General features: G+C 55.8%; 1 protein-coding gene across 1 annotated transcript in view; it reads right to left on the reverse strand.

The window, feature by feature from the left end:
• LRP5 (low density lipoprotein receptor-related protein 5) overlaps positions 1–14618 on the reverse strand; it is a 90132-nt gene that overhangs the window by 6429 nt on the left and 69085 nt on the right. Inside the window, exons 16-22 of the mRNA XM_010837822.1 lie at positions 14314–14523; positions 11141–11266; positions 7356–7592; positions 5024–5134; positions 3408–3644; positions 2730–3145; positions 1228–1326 (exon numbers count right to left, since the gene is read on the reverse strand). Of these exons, the coding sequence (XP_010836124.1) occupies positions 1228–1326; positions 2730–3145; positions 3408–3644; positions 5024–5134; positions 7356–7592; positions 11141–11266; positions 14314–14523 (1436 nt within the window). The remainder of the gene's footprint in view (positions 1–1227; positions 1327–2729; positions 3146–3407; positions 3645–5023; positions 5135–7355; positions 7593–11140; positions 11267–14313; positions 14524–14618) is intronic.

The raw sequence follows: 14618 nt of genomic DNA on the forward strand, positions 1-14618 counted from the left end.
AAAATCACTGCAGATGGTGATTGCAGCCATGAAATTAAAAGACGCTTGCTTACTCCTTGGACCAACCTAGATAGCATATTGAAAAGCAGAGATATTACTTTGCCAACAAAGGTCCGTCTAGTCAAGGCTATGGTTTTTCCAGTGGTCATGTATGGATGTGAGAGTTGGACTGTGAAGAAGGCTGAGTGCTGAAGAATTGATGCTTTTGAACTGTGGTGTTGGAGAAGACTCTTGAGAGTCCCTTGGACTGCAAGGAGATCCAACCAGTCCATTCTGAAGGAGATCAGGCCTGGGATTTCTTTGGAGGGAATGATGCTGAGGCTGAAACTCCAATACTTTGGCCACCTTATGTGAAGAGTTGACTCAGTGGAAAAGACTCTGATGCTGGGAGGGATTGGGGGCAGGGGGAGAAGGGGACAACAGAGGATGAGATGGTTGGATGGTATCACCGACTCGATGGACAACAGTTTGAGTAAACTCCGGGAGTTGGTGATGGACAGGGAGGCCTGGCGTGCTGTGATTCATGGGGTCGCAAAGAGTCGGACATGACTGAGCGACTGAACTGAACTGAAATAAAGTCAAAAGGAACTGTATCAATGCACTGGTTATGATACTGTATTACTGTTGTAGAATTAATGTCTGGGTCTCCCCCAAATTCATATACTGAAACCTAATCTCCAACATGATGGTTTAAGAGTGGGACCTTCTGGAGTGCTTAAGCCACAAGGGTAGAGCCCTCAGGGATGGAATAAGTGTCCTTAAGAAAGAGACCCTGGGGGCTTCCCTGGTGGCCAAGTAGTTGAGACTCCACGCTTCCATTGCAGGAGGTTGCAGGTTCAATTCCTGGTCAGGGAACTGGTCAGGGACCTAAGATCCACAAGGCACAGCCAAAAAAAAATAAGACCTCAGAGAGCTCCCTCGTGCCTTCTACCATATACGGACAGGACAGTCACTATGAACTAAGAATTGGGCTTTGAACAGTGAGAAACCAGAGCCTTGATCTTTAACTTCCCAGCCTCTAGAACTGTGAGACATAAACGCGTGTAGTTTAAGCTGCCCAGTCTATGGCATTTTTGTTACAGCAGCAGGCATGTGCCAAGACAACCATAGTTACGTAAGATGTTGCCAATGCGACAACTGGTGAAGGGAGACGGGGCCGCTCTGTATTATATTTTACAGCTACAGATAAATCTGCAATTGTCTCCAAAACTAAAGAAAAAATGTTACTCTCTTTGCCGGGAAGATGAAGTCCGTACTCCCGTATGCTCGCTTATGCACTGATTTCCCCTGGGAGGACACACAATCAACCCCGCACAGGCTGTGCCTCTGGGGAGGGGTGAATTCCTGGTCATGGTGAAGGCCGGGCCCTCTTTTCACCGTGCCCTTTGAATTCTGTACCGTGAATGTATATTACTGATTCAAAGCAACGTAGTTAATTTTTAAACAGCTGGCTCCACAAAGGGCTTCTTTTGGGGATGATGAAATTTTCTAGATTTAACCATGGTGATGACTGCACAACTCTGTGAATATCCTAAAAACCACGGAACTGGACACTTGAAGTGGGTGGGTTGTATGGTATGTGAACTGTATCTCAATAAAGCCACTGTAAAAAACTGCTGGTGGTCAGTGTCATCTCTCGCCGCCAAGTGCGATCCCCCCAGCTCCCGGCTCCTCCAAAGGCGGCAAGCATCCTGGTGTCCACGTTGGGGGTGGGAGGGGGTGGGCAGGGGGCTGGCCTGGAGTCAGCTCAGTCTCAGAGGGTTCTTGGGGCTTCTAGCTGGCTACGTGGGCCATCCGAAGGTCAGGTGACGATAGCAGCAGGAAGGCAAGAACAGTGGGGAGGGTTCCTCAACTCCTCTCTGCTGACTCCTTGCTTCCCCCACCCCTAACAGCCCAGCCCTGTAGCCTCCAGGAGACTCAGACCGAATCCTGCGGACCCGAGATAATAACCCCTGCTGCCTCCTCCTTCCTAGACCCTGCCAGGATCAGGTGCAATAAGGAAGGGCAACAGCCTGGGTATGGGGGACACTCAGAAGGGCAGGCAGGCCCCGTCCTGGTGGGTGGTGCTTGCTGGGACCCCCCCAGAGAAAGTTCAAGGGGCAATCTTCACCTCAGAAGAGTATTTCATCACAGAGAAGTCAGGTTTTGAAGAATTAAGAAGCACAGGACGAGGTAAAGTCAGAACCTGACACGTAGCCCCAGATTCGCATCCATGCATCAGGCTTACCCGGTTACCCCGGGCCATGCTCCTGGCTATGGGGGGCTTTCTCAGCCAGCATGGAGGAGAAGGTCCCCCTCAGGATCCTGCAGCGGGACCTGGACACTAAGGGCTTCAGATTGTCACCCTCTACAATCATTTCCTTCTAGGGTGTGGCCTGGAGCCAGCCCACACCCCACTTGGGTTGCCGGAAGCTCCAGGGAGCAAAAGTCAGCACAAAAGTCATCCCATGAGTGCCTGTCCTTAGAAAACAATCCAGCTACTTTCTGGGAACCAGCAGGGCCTTAGGCAGGAAAATAGGGTGTTTCTGGTGGGGACACTGAAGGGAAGCTCACGTCCAGCCAGACAGGCTCTGCTAATGGGGAAGGCCCTCGGAATAAAGACTGGCACCCAGATCCGAGGACGGCCGACAGCAACCCTGGGAGGTAGGATTATGGATGCGACTTCCACTTTTAGACTTCGCCTGACTTCCGGATTATCCACAATGAACAAGGAGTGCTCTTTTCTAAACAGAAAGCCCAGGGGGTGGGAGGGAGGTCCAAGAAGGAGGGAATAAATGTACACACAGATGATTCACTTCGTGGTACAGCAGAAGCACAACACTGTAAAGCAATTCCACTCCAATAAAAGAAGAGAAAGGAAAAAACTGCAGGTCAGGACGCGGAGGGGAGTGAACGCATCCACCATCCTGAGGGATGGAACGGCAGGCTGGTAATTCTAGAAACCCTGATGTCCTGGGTTGGGGGGGGACCCGGAGCCGGCTGGGCTTCCTCCTGCCCCCACTCACCGGTGGATACAGTGTAGCCTTGGTGCTGGACGAGCTGCTGGACGAGGCCCCGGTGACGTGGTTCCGGTCGTAGAGGGGCACCCCGGCCCGGCCGCCCATCAGGCTCACGGAGCTCATCATGGACTTGCCACACGAAATGCCTGTGGGAGGGGGGCCGGCGGGCATGAGGCCTGGTCAGGGGCCAGGGCGCCCCACGGACACGGAGTGCTTTCTCCAGCCCCTCTGCCCAGGAGACCCAACCAGGCTCAGAAAAAGCAGCCCCACGTGACGACTGTCCCCAGTGGGCAACTCAGATGAGCTCAGGTCAAGTCCAAAGAGCATTTCCGACCCCCTCGCCCCACAGCCCGCCCTGGCCACCCTCTCCACCTCCTCCCGGGCCCTCAGGGGGCTCAGGCTCCTCACCTGTGAAGGGACCGTGCTGGGAGCCGCCGGGGGCGATGAAGTTGAGGGGCACGTGGGGGGTCCCGCTGACGTACTCGTGCGGGAAGGGCCCGTTGGCACCGGCGTAGCGCTGGCACACCACACGCTGGCACACGAAGTAGACCCCGCCCATGATGAAGAGCGACAGGATGATGCCGATGACCGGCCCGATGGCGCTGCTGTGGGCTGGGCCGTCGTCCGAGGGCAGCTTGGTGATTTCTGCCGGAGGCCGGGCAGGGAGAGACGGTGGACGTCAACCCAAACGGAGCGGGTCTCCTGAGGGGGGGCAGGCGCTGTGTGCCCTGGAGGGCTCATACCCGCCCCGGCCCAGCACCCACTGGTGGAGCTGCTAGGGGGCTGGGGCAGCACCCCTGAAGGGCTTGCCCCCTCCAGCCTCCCCGCAGCGGCCTCCTGCCCCTCCTCAGCTGGACTGAGCTCTCCCACCGCCCCCAGCCCCTCACCAGCGACTCCTCCTATTCACGCCCCTGACCTGGAGCTTCGCGGTCTGGGCTCTAGACTCAACCTTGTCCAAAGAACACTCACTTCCCCATCAGGTCGGCACAACGGTTCTAGGGACAATCAACTCGGTCCCCTCCAGCTGGTCAAACCCCCCAGAGAAAGGGAGGAAAGCTGCTGGTTCCAGCGAGGAGGCCTGACTATGGATGACAATCATCCCAACAACTGGGATAGTCACACGGGAGACCAAAGACAGACACGGTCAGCGTGGACACCTGCCTGCCAAAGGAGCAGGGCTCAGAACCCCGCGGCTGCCCTCGGACCCCAGACCTCCCCCGAGGTGGCAGCTGAGGGGCCTGCCCTGGGTTGATGGGACGGTACGAAAGTGCTCAGTGAGTCCCCGGGGACCCCCCCTTCTTCCCCATTCATAAGTCATCTCTATCTTGGGCCTTCTGCCGTGAACGAAGGGGCCACATCCCCAGATGCATGGAGACATCCCCACTTCCTGGGAATCCAGTTCCCTTCCTGTCTGAATCTGACAGCCTTTCAAGAGCCACTGCCGCCAGGAAGTCTTCTCTGACTGCCCTCATTTCACATCCTCTGTACCCCGTACCCCTGACTGTACAGACCGTGTCATTCAAGGTGCATGCAGCACGTGCGTGTACGTATGTGTGCATGTGTGCACGCACATGTGCGTTTCTGCACAGGGCCACACATGGCTCCTCCTCAGCCAGACAGCAGGCTGCCAGAGAAGGGGCCCAGCCCTGACCCTCTCAGGCGATCTTGTCTGGCAGACGCTGCTAAGTGAGGTCTCTGGGCAGAAACCCGCTGCCTCTGCCTGCCACTCAGGCCCGGCCCACCACAGTCAGCCCCGCCCACCTCTGCCTTCTCAAAGGGGGCCTGCTGCTGTGCCTCTGTCCCAGCTAAAATGCCCCTTAGCTCCGTCTCTCCCTCCTCACAGCTGCCTCCACCTCCAGGAAGGTTTCCCTGACTCCCCCACCAAGGCCTGAGACTCTCGACTTCCCAGCCTCTTTAGTCCTCACCATTTCCTCCCTCTGGACCCCACGATCCTGGAACAGAAGCCCAGCACAGGGTGACCGCCCCCCTTCCCTGACCCCGCCCTCTGCAGGAAGCCAGCTCACCGCACATGAGTTCGTCGGAGCCGTCGACACAGTCCGGAAAGGAATCACACTGCTGTTTGATGAGGACGCACTGGCCACTGGCACAGCGGAACTGGTTGGGCAGGCAGACGGCTGCAAGGAGGGGCCTTGCGTTCAGAGAGGCTGGAGGGCATGACGCAGCCAGGAGCACTAAGCAGATGACCACCAACAGGTGCACCCAGCCCCGCGACCCCAGACCCAGCAGCAGAGGCCTGGGGTCCAAACGCAGAGCAGGCAAAGGGACCCCTGCGAGGACCAGGTCGGGACACCGTCCCGGCCAAACCAGCCTTCACCCTCCCCTCGATGACCCCCCTTTCAAGGCCTGTGAAATGCTGGGGACGGGCTGGCAGGGAAGAGACCTCAACGACCCAGGGAGGTAATTATTCACCAGGATCCTACCATGGGTCAGGCTTGCAAAGCACCAGAGCTCCCACAGCCCCTGAGCTCAGGCTGTCTCCCAGGTCATGGGGTCAGTGGATGGCCCACAGGAGCCAGGCTCCTAACCAGGCGGGACAGGGGACAGCTGATGTGCCCGCAGAGCTCCGGGGGTCAGGAAGAGAGTGCAGAGCTCAGCCGGAGAGGCAGAGGCTAGCCATGCAAGCAATTAGTGCAGCTCTCAGGCTTTCGGGGGAAACGGAAGAGAAAGGCCGGGCACTGCAGCTGCTGCTGCTTCCCTGCTGACCTGGGAAGGGCCCCGGCCCCATGAGGAAGGGAGCTGCCTGGGGGCTCGCCGGTCATCTGCCCCCAGGACTTCCTGTCTAAGCTCCCCACCTGCCCCGGCCCAGGCACCCCACGCTCGAAACTGGAGACAAGGAACCCTGTCCGTGCAATGAGTGGGCAGATCTCCTGGTCACCAAGCAGGAGAGGAAGCTTCTGAAACGCAGGGTGGAACCCAAAGCCTGCACCAGGGCCTGCTGTTCTCCCAGGGCTTCCTTCCACCAGGAGAAACTCTCACAGTGGGAGGACGGAGGGAGTGGTTCCTAATCAGGGCTCCTGCCACCCGCCGAGATCTTGGCCACCAGACTGAGCTGGGGCCAAGTGTAAGGCAGGACTCAGAAAACTCTCCTGTAAGAGACAGATATGTCTCTACAGTAACTACTCAACTCTGCTGTTTTCATGCAACACCAGCCTCAGACAATATGTAAATGAATGAGCCTAGCTTTGTCCCAATAAAACTTAGGTGGCTAAGTTGGTAAAGAATACCAACTTACCCTGGTGCCTCAGATGGTAAAGAATCTGCCTGCAATGCAGGAGACGTAAGAGACAGAAGTTTGATCCCGAGGTCGGAAGATCCCCTGGAGAAGGGCATGGCAACCCACTCCAGTATTCTTGCCTGGAGAATCCCATGGACGGAGGAGCCTGGTGGGCTACAGTTCATGGGGTCCCAAAGAGTCGAACATGACTGAGGTGACGTAGCATGAACCCAAAACTTTATTCACCAAAATAGGTGGTGGCCTGGATTTAACCCTTAGGTCACAGTGTGCTAATCCTGGTCTAGTCTCTATCAAGTTCTCAAAGGGTCTGTGAGCTGGAAAGACTTTACAACTGCAGCTTTACGGAAACACTTGGGGGAATGAACCCCAGGCCTTCATCTTCCACAGAATGGTTGCTTTTCATGAGTGGGCAGGGAACAGATAAAATCTGAGTTATCCAAGTATAGGACCCAGTGGCTATGGGGGTAGCAGCTAGAAAGACCTATTAACAGCTAGCTCAGTAGTAGTCAACACGGGGCCGTGGTACTGACAGTACGTGGCAGGAACCAACGGAGAAGGTCATTTATAAAAGAAACTCAGAGGGAGCACAGACATTTGTTTCACTGTCACGGTCTAAAGGAAGATCCTGCTGGTCAGAGTGGACCCAGGCTGACCAGACAAATCTCTCTGGTAACTCCTGGTTCAGTGGGATGCTAGAAATCACCCACAAATAAGCATTAACCCACAGACTCGCTGGTGGAGGACAGCACTGCCTTTGGGGATGGGAATTAACCAGGGTGTAAACCATGGAAAGCAAGCTGACTAATGCATTTGTCTTGGATTTCTGTAAAATTCTTGACTGAATGAGGGAAGGCAAGATAGATTCTCACAGTCCACCTTCATGCCAAACTGGCAGGGCAGACGCCAGGAGCCTTCAGGGGGCCTAAAACTAACATTTTTTCCTTCCCAAGGTGAGGAGCCTTGGCAAAGCTTCTACAGTGACCTTCCTCAGGTTCGGCCCGGCCCGATAAAGCCCAAACTCCAGGAGGGCGAGGGGGTGCCCTAGGGGATGGGCGGAGCCTTGCTGGGGCGGGGCCGGGAGGACGGGGGCGGGGCCTCACCGTCGCAGTCCGCCTCATCCGAGCGGTCCTGGCAGTCGGCCTCGCCATCACAGCGCAGCCTCAGGTCCACGCACTGGCCCCGCGCACAGGGGAACTGTGAGGCCGAGCACACTGGGCAGCCCTCCTCGTCGCTCTGGTCGTCACACTCGGGGAAGCCGTCACAGCGCCAGGCCCCGGGGATGCAGTCGATCTCCCCAGTAGCGCAGGCGAACTGGTCGGGGGAGCACGTGGGAGGCTCTGCGGAGCAGAGAAAGACCGTCATGGGCGCCGGCTTTTGAGCAAAAGCTGGGCGAAGCACGTCTGGCTTTCAAAGCGGGGAATACGCTCAGTTCATACATGCTGTATCCACCTCGTCTCCACTGCCCTGCGTCCTGTCTGCCTTCCCACCTCCAGCCCCAAGTAGGCCATGAAGCTGTAGACCCAAAGCACAGGGTATGTGCAGGGCCTGGCTACACCGGCGTGTCCACTGCATCCCCGCCGGAAGTAGAAGGGTCAGAAAGCCAGTGGTCAGCACCCACACCTATTACACATCTGGGGCAATGGGGCCAGAGCACTGTGAGTGCCAAGAGAGCCCACAGGCACGGTGGCGGGGGCTGGTGGGGGACCCAGGCCCTTCACTGAGGGGTGGGCTGAGGAAAGGCAGGTGGTAAGGGTATCGGAGGGGGAGCAGAGTCAAGGGGGGGGAGTCGTGGGAGGGTGGTGAGCTGAGAGGGTGAAGGACAGGAGATCTGGGGCCACTTCCTGCCAGTGGCCATGGTAAGTCATTCCCCCCTCAGGGTCCACTTCTCTAGTGCAGGCCAAGCGTGGACAGTAGTGCTCAGGGAGGGGCACTGTCCTGGAGGCCTGGACACAGACGGGCATGATGAATGCCAGGGTGCCAGCAGAGACACTCAGGAGGAGCCCCTTGGCCCCTGGGCTGCCCCCCTTCCCCAGGGTCCTGTCATCATATCTCCCTCCTCTGCTGGAAAATCCCAGAAAACCGGAGGCCCAGAAATCAGCCCAAACTCCATTTCAAGTTTAAGAACAGTCATCAACATCCATAAAATCTGATTAAGGAAAAAGGTATTGGGAGTTCCCTGGTCATCTAGAAGTTAGGACTTGGGCCCTTTCACTGCTCTAGCCAAGGTTGAATCCCTGGGGGGAACTAAGATGCATAAGCCACAGAGCATAGCCAAAAAAAAAAAAAAAAAAATTTAAAGCCATCAATTTTACAGAAGTATTGATTTCATAATGTACTAAGCCTTTCAACATTTGGAACCCACGTGCCTCCCCCATAACTGCGGGGTCCACACTGGACTGAATGGGAATGCGAGATGGGGGGAGAGTTGTGAGCAAAAACGAACACAATCCCGCTGTTCCCACTGCGTTTGGCCACAGAGGACACACCGGGGACAAAGAAGCCAAAGACGGATGTGTGCGCAGTGAGCTGCCAAGGAACACAGGGACGCTGGCCACGGAAAGCTGTGTGTGGACGGTGGCCACGCCCCACTCCTGGACTCCAATCAAAGGCCCTGTGCCTTTGACCGCTATTTCCACTGCCTGGACACCCCCACAGCCCAGCCAGGAGGAAGAGGGTCCATGTGGGGCAGGCTCTGATTTCCTGAAGGGCCCCTATTCCTGGCAGATGTTGCTGGAGAGCCAAGACGGGACAGGGTGGGGGGGTGTGTGTGTGTGTGTGTGTATGTGTGTGTATGTATGTGTGCACGGACCTGGGGATGAACCCAGGCTCCTCTCAGCAGCTGGGCAACCTGAGGAACCTTCAACCTCCCAGGGCCTCCGTTTCCTTGTCCCTAAAACAGAAGCAGCCTGCCTGGACCACCGCTTCCTCCCAGACGTAACAGAGCGGGGCAAGCATGTGCGCGTGCACGTGCGAGAGTGAGTATGTGCGCATGCGCGAGCGCCTGGCTGGGCTGGGCTCACACAGCAGGGACGCTGCGGAGCACACGCTGGCAGGAGCACACGCTGGCATCGTGGGCCGCGCCCTGCCCGTCTGGGTCACTGCATGAGGCACGAGGCTCCATGGCACCTCCTGGGGACCTCCGTGAGCCCCTGACCTTCTGAGAGCCCCCAGAGAGGAGGCCAGGGAAGAATGGAGATGGGGACACAGTGAACACAAGCCTCCTAGGCCCTGAGGAAGGGTGAGGGGGCTCGTCCTCCGGTGGGGAAACCCAGAGCTGGGGTCCCAGGGCGAGCTGAGCACTTGGTGCAGCTCTCTCCCCAGGCCCCGTCTCTTCCAGGGCAGTCTGGATGTCTGTGCGAGCTGCAAAGCCTCTCTCAGGCCACAAAGCCATGTGGGCCCTGGGGCTGGAACTCAGAGAAAGGCCACAGGAAGCTCAGGAGAGTTGAGGTGTCCCCGCCAGCGGACAGTCATCAAAGGCCCCCCTCTTCTTGGCCAGGGTCTCTGGGGTTTACAGTGATGAAGTGGGGCAGGAGAAAGCTCCATAAAGACAGGCCCGTGGTCCTGCTCCCTGAAATGTGCCATGTGTGGGACAAGGCGTGGGGATGATGGGGGTGAGGGTGAGAAGTAAGGGGCAGAGAAAGACCAGCCCCCTGGAGCTCAGAGGACAGGAGAGGAAAGGAACACAGGAACAACACGCCCAAGGTCACCTGAGGACCTGCAGGAAGAGGAGAGGAAGCCTGGGGACTGAGTTTCATCACGGTGTCAGTGACAGTTCAGTCTTTCTATTACTGCTGCCATCTTCATGACTAGTGGCAGCTGGCATTCCCGTGTGCCATGTGTCAGGGACCATGCAAAGCACTCGGTTACTAATAACAACCCGTCAGATAAATGCTCTCCGTTTCTCTATTTCACAGAAAAGGAAGTGGAGGATAAGAGAGGTAAGTGAGCAGCCCAGGGTCACTCAGCTGGGAAGTGGCAAAGCTGGTATTGGAACCCAGGTCTGGCTGACCCTAAAGCTTACATTCTTAACCACTCCCCGTGCAGCCTTTGGAAAGAAGATGGTCAAGGGTAGAAGCAGGGGAAAAGACAGAACTACTAAAAGATTAGACAAATCCATTATCGGGGATTTCAGCGCCTCCATCAGTAACTGACAGCAGAAGCAGGAAGGAAGGACAGACAACCTGAACAGCACTGTCCCTCAACTGGATCTAACGACATGTAGAGCAACACTCCACCCAACAGCAGATGCCATAGCTTCTCAAGCTCGTAAGGAGTATTCACCAAGGACAGGCCACATGCTGGGGAAGAAAACATATCTGAACAAAGTTAAAAGGCTAGAAATCATATGTGTATGCTTAGACCACAGTGGCATTAAACTAGAAATCAGGAATAGAAAAATAGCTAGAAAATTTCCAACTATTTGGAAATTACACAACACACTTCTAAATAACACCAGGGCCAAAGAATTATTGAGAACAATTTAAAAATATTTGAACTAACTGAAAATTAAAATACAATTTATCAAAATTTGTTCAGTTCTTCAGTCACTCAGTCATGTCCCACTCTTTGTGACTCCACGGACTGCAGCAAGCCGGGCTTCCCTGCCCATCACCAATTCCCGGAGCTTGCTCAAACCCATGTCCATTGAGTTGGTGATGCCATCCAACATCAAAATTTGTGGGATGCAGCTAAAGCAGTGCTTAGAGGGAAATTCAAAGGCTTGAAATGCATATGTTAGAGAAGAGAACAAATAACAAGACATTCTGCTTTGAACACTAGATGCCACAGGGACTATGGATTTTTAAAAAATGCCAGGCAACAACCTGGCAGGCAGAGAACCCAGGTCCCTGTTCAGTGTCCCAAGAAGTGCCAAGCTCACACCTACCACCACAAGTCAGCAGGTTCTGCAGGAGCACGAGGTGGACCGGACATGAGCAGCGCGGCGTCCCATCGCCCTTGGCGACACAGATGTGAGAACAGCCTCCATTGTCGCGGGCACAGGGGTGGGCTGCTGTGGAGAGAAGAGAAGGAGGGGGTTGGACTCCGCCTCCAGTCTCAGGACTTCAGCCTAGAGGAGGGAGGCGGTGAGGGCCAGGCAAGACCTCACAATAACTGGCACTCCCACAGGGGTGCAGTCAACCCTCTCACTTCATTCCTAGGGCAGCCAGGCGAGTCTGTTTCTGTGGACGCTGCATTTTGCCAATGAGGAAGCGGAGGCCAAGAGCACATCTAGAACTTTCCTGACGTCACACCCCAGCCTTCTGCACCAGCTCCCACCGTGCCCACAGCCATCATGCTACACCGCCCGCCTTCGTGTCTGTCTCTCACGGTGTAGTGGGCTAGTGGTGGGCCCCCCAAAAGATATGTCCACATCCTAACGCCCGGAATCTGAGAATGTGACCTTTACTGGGGAAAAGGGTCTCTGCAAACGATGTGATCACATTAAAGATCTTGAGATGGGGTCTAATTCTGAAGTATCTGGGTGGGCGTTAAACCTACTAACAAGTATCCTTATAAGAGCGCCTAAGAGGTGAGGGCTTCCCAGGCGGTGCTAGCAGTAAAGAACCTGCCTGCCAGTGCAGGAGACATGGAGATGCAGGTTCAATCCCTGAGTTGGGAAGATCCCCTGGAGAAGGGCATGGCAACTACTCCAGTATTCTTGCCTGGAGAGTCCCATGGACAGAGGAGCCTGGCGGGCTACAGTCCATGGGGTCGCAAAGTCAGACACAACTGAAGACACTTAGCGTGCAAGCAGGCAAGAGGTGAAGGCAGGGGAGAGGCCATGTGATGGCAGAGGCTGCGATGGTGCAGCCACAAGCACACCTGTGGCCGTGAACCGTCTTTGCCTCCCCCTGGTCCCCATCCCCTCAGCCCCTCATTTCCAGCCTCAATGGTGCACCCACAAGCACACCTGTAGCCATGAACCGTCTTTGCCTCCCCCTGGTCCCCATCCCCTCAGCCCCTCATTCCCAGCCTCCAGAGAGAGCACAGCCTTGGAGGCACCTTGACTTTGAACTCCTGGCCTCCAGAACCAGGAAAGAATGCATTTCTGCTGCTCTAAGTCACCCAGTTTGTGGTCGCTTGTTACAGCAGCTGCAGTAAACTAATACACGTGGAAATTAACATAGTAAAGGTGGTGAACCCCGGGAACCTTGAATATTTCAATTCCATTAACCTCCTGTGCCCAATCTCTGGACAATGGTTAGGAGCCTGGGAAGGTGGCTGACCTCCCCCAGGTAAGAGGAAATGGCAAAGCACACTCAGCTCCTCACCTCTACCCCTGAAGGCAAATCATGGTTTTTTTCCTCCTCCATCTCAAGGATTAGGTGTTTTTAAAATGGCAGAGTCATAGTTGAGAGCAGGGTCAGCCAACTTTTTCCATAAAAAATGAGAAAGTAAATAATTCTGGCTTCACAGGCCAGGCCACCGGTGTGACCCCCGGTCAGCCAGCTGCAGGGCAAAGGCAGCCAGGATGACAGGGACCCACAAGCTGCAGAGTGCCACCCCTGGTTTAGAGGTTAGCTGTGGGATCGTGTGCGGACGCAGATGGGTGGCCCACGTCCCAGATCAACATGGCAGAGCCCGCCGAAGGACTTCCTACGCTTACCCAAAACGAGGAGCCTCTCCATGTCAGAGCCTGCACACTGGTGCTCACAGACATGTCCCCAGTTTCCAACCTCAAACCTGCTCACTGAGCATTTCCTGGCCCTCCCGGCCCTGGTTCCAAGGAGCGCCGGTCAGTGCCCCTGGCTTTCTGCCGACACCAGTAGGCAGCGGGTCTTGACCTTTGTGGGCTGGGCATTCACCGTTTTGACCATCTGCCAGTGACACCCAGGAATCCGTGACTTGGCTGAGCATGGACTAAGAGGCCAGATGAACACAAGCATGCTAACCCATAGGTATGGGGCGCCTTGGTTATCTAGAAGCTAGTTTCCTGGTGACTTCACTTATCTGGGACCCAGCTGATTACCACAGAAATTGCCACTGAGCAGTCAACAAAGAAGTGGCCGGTTCGGAGGTCATGTCCCTGATTCTGAGCAGGAAGCCTAACAGAAAAAAACTCAAGTGGCTAAAGCCTGGGCTCTGGTTGCAAATTCAAGCCCCCTTGGGTTTACTGGCTGGGTAATAGGGGAAGCAATACCCTTACTGAGTTCTACTTTTGTCAGCTGTAAAATATAATCTCATTTGAAATTATAAATTATTGTGAAATAACATATATAATGTAATAATATACTGAAAACAGGGCTGGGGTACAAAAGAGTCACAATGCAGTGTGGCCGAGGCAACGCCGACAGGGAGGGGCTGGGGTGAGGCTGGGCAGCCCTGGGGCCTGGACGGCGGCCAGACCGCGGGCGTCACAAGACAAGGGCAGCGAAGGCCCTGCTCACTCAGCGGGCAGCCCGCTGGGTGCCGTATACATACTGAATAGAGAGAGAAAAGCAAGCAGACAGACAGGCAGACACACACGTGCGCACACACCTCCACACCCACATACAGCCAAGGACCGGGTGGAGGAGCCACAGGTCCTGATTACAGACAATCCTCTCTCAGGCTCCAGGACACAGCCAGGCTGTGGTGGACGGAATCCTAAAGTGCCCCCCAAACTCCCCACCCTGCTCCCCAGCTAGGGAAGATACGATGAGTGTCATGCCCATGGTTTTATCACCTTTCTTGGTGGAGGGACATACAGGTGAAATAAAGGTTACTAATCGGTTGATTCAGAGTCAATCTAAAGGGTGATTCATCTAAAGCTGGGCCAAATCTCATCGCAGGCACTTGGAAAGCAGAGTGGGTTCGAGAGCTAGAAACAGAAATCAGAGCGGTCCAGTCTGTTGCTGATGGAGAAGGGGATGGGGTGAGGGCCTGAGGGTGGCCTCTGGTCACCGAGACTGGGCCCAGACAAAGCCAGAAAGAAAACGGCCTCAGCCCTACTCTCGCCTTGGTCTGGCCTCCTCCCTTTCTCCAGGGGAGCCAGTCCAGCGGTTGCTGTGCTCCGTGCAGAGGCGTTCCTTCCCCTCGGGGGCCCCCGCACAGCCCCACTGCCCACCCCTCACGTACAGAACTCCTCCAGGCTGATGTCCTCCACAGCATGAATGCCAGTCAGGTGCGCAACACGGCCCTGGACTCGTGTCCGTGCGTCCCCCGTGGTCTTGTCCACACGCTCGATCATCTGCTGCTGGCGGTCAATCCAGTAGAGGTGCTTGCCCAGCACGGTCAGGCCCACAGGCTGCACGATGTTGGCATCCTCTAGGGTCAGGCGGTTGGCCCCTGCGAGAGGGATAAGCGCCCCCTGAGTGGCGGCTGACCCCGAGAGCTCAGCCCATGCTCACTCTGGGAGAATGGAGAGCTGCTGGGAGCCTGGG

The sequence above is a fragment of the Bison bison genome, unplaced genomic scaffold (genome assembly GCF_000754665.1).
Source record: "Bison bison bison isolate TAMUID 2011002044 unplaced genomic scaffold, Bison_UMD1.0 scf7180017864080, whole genome shotgun sequence".
NCBI classification, from domain to species: Eukaryota; Metazoa; Chordata; class Mammalia; order Artiodactyla; family Bovidae; genus Bison; species Bison bison.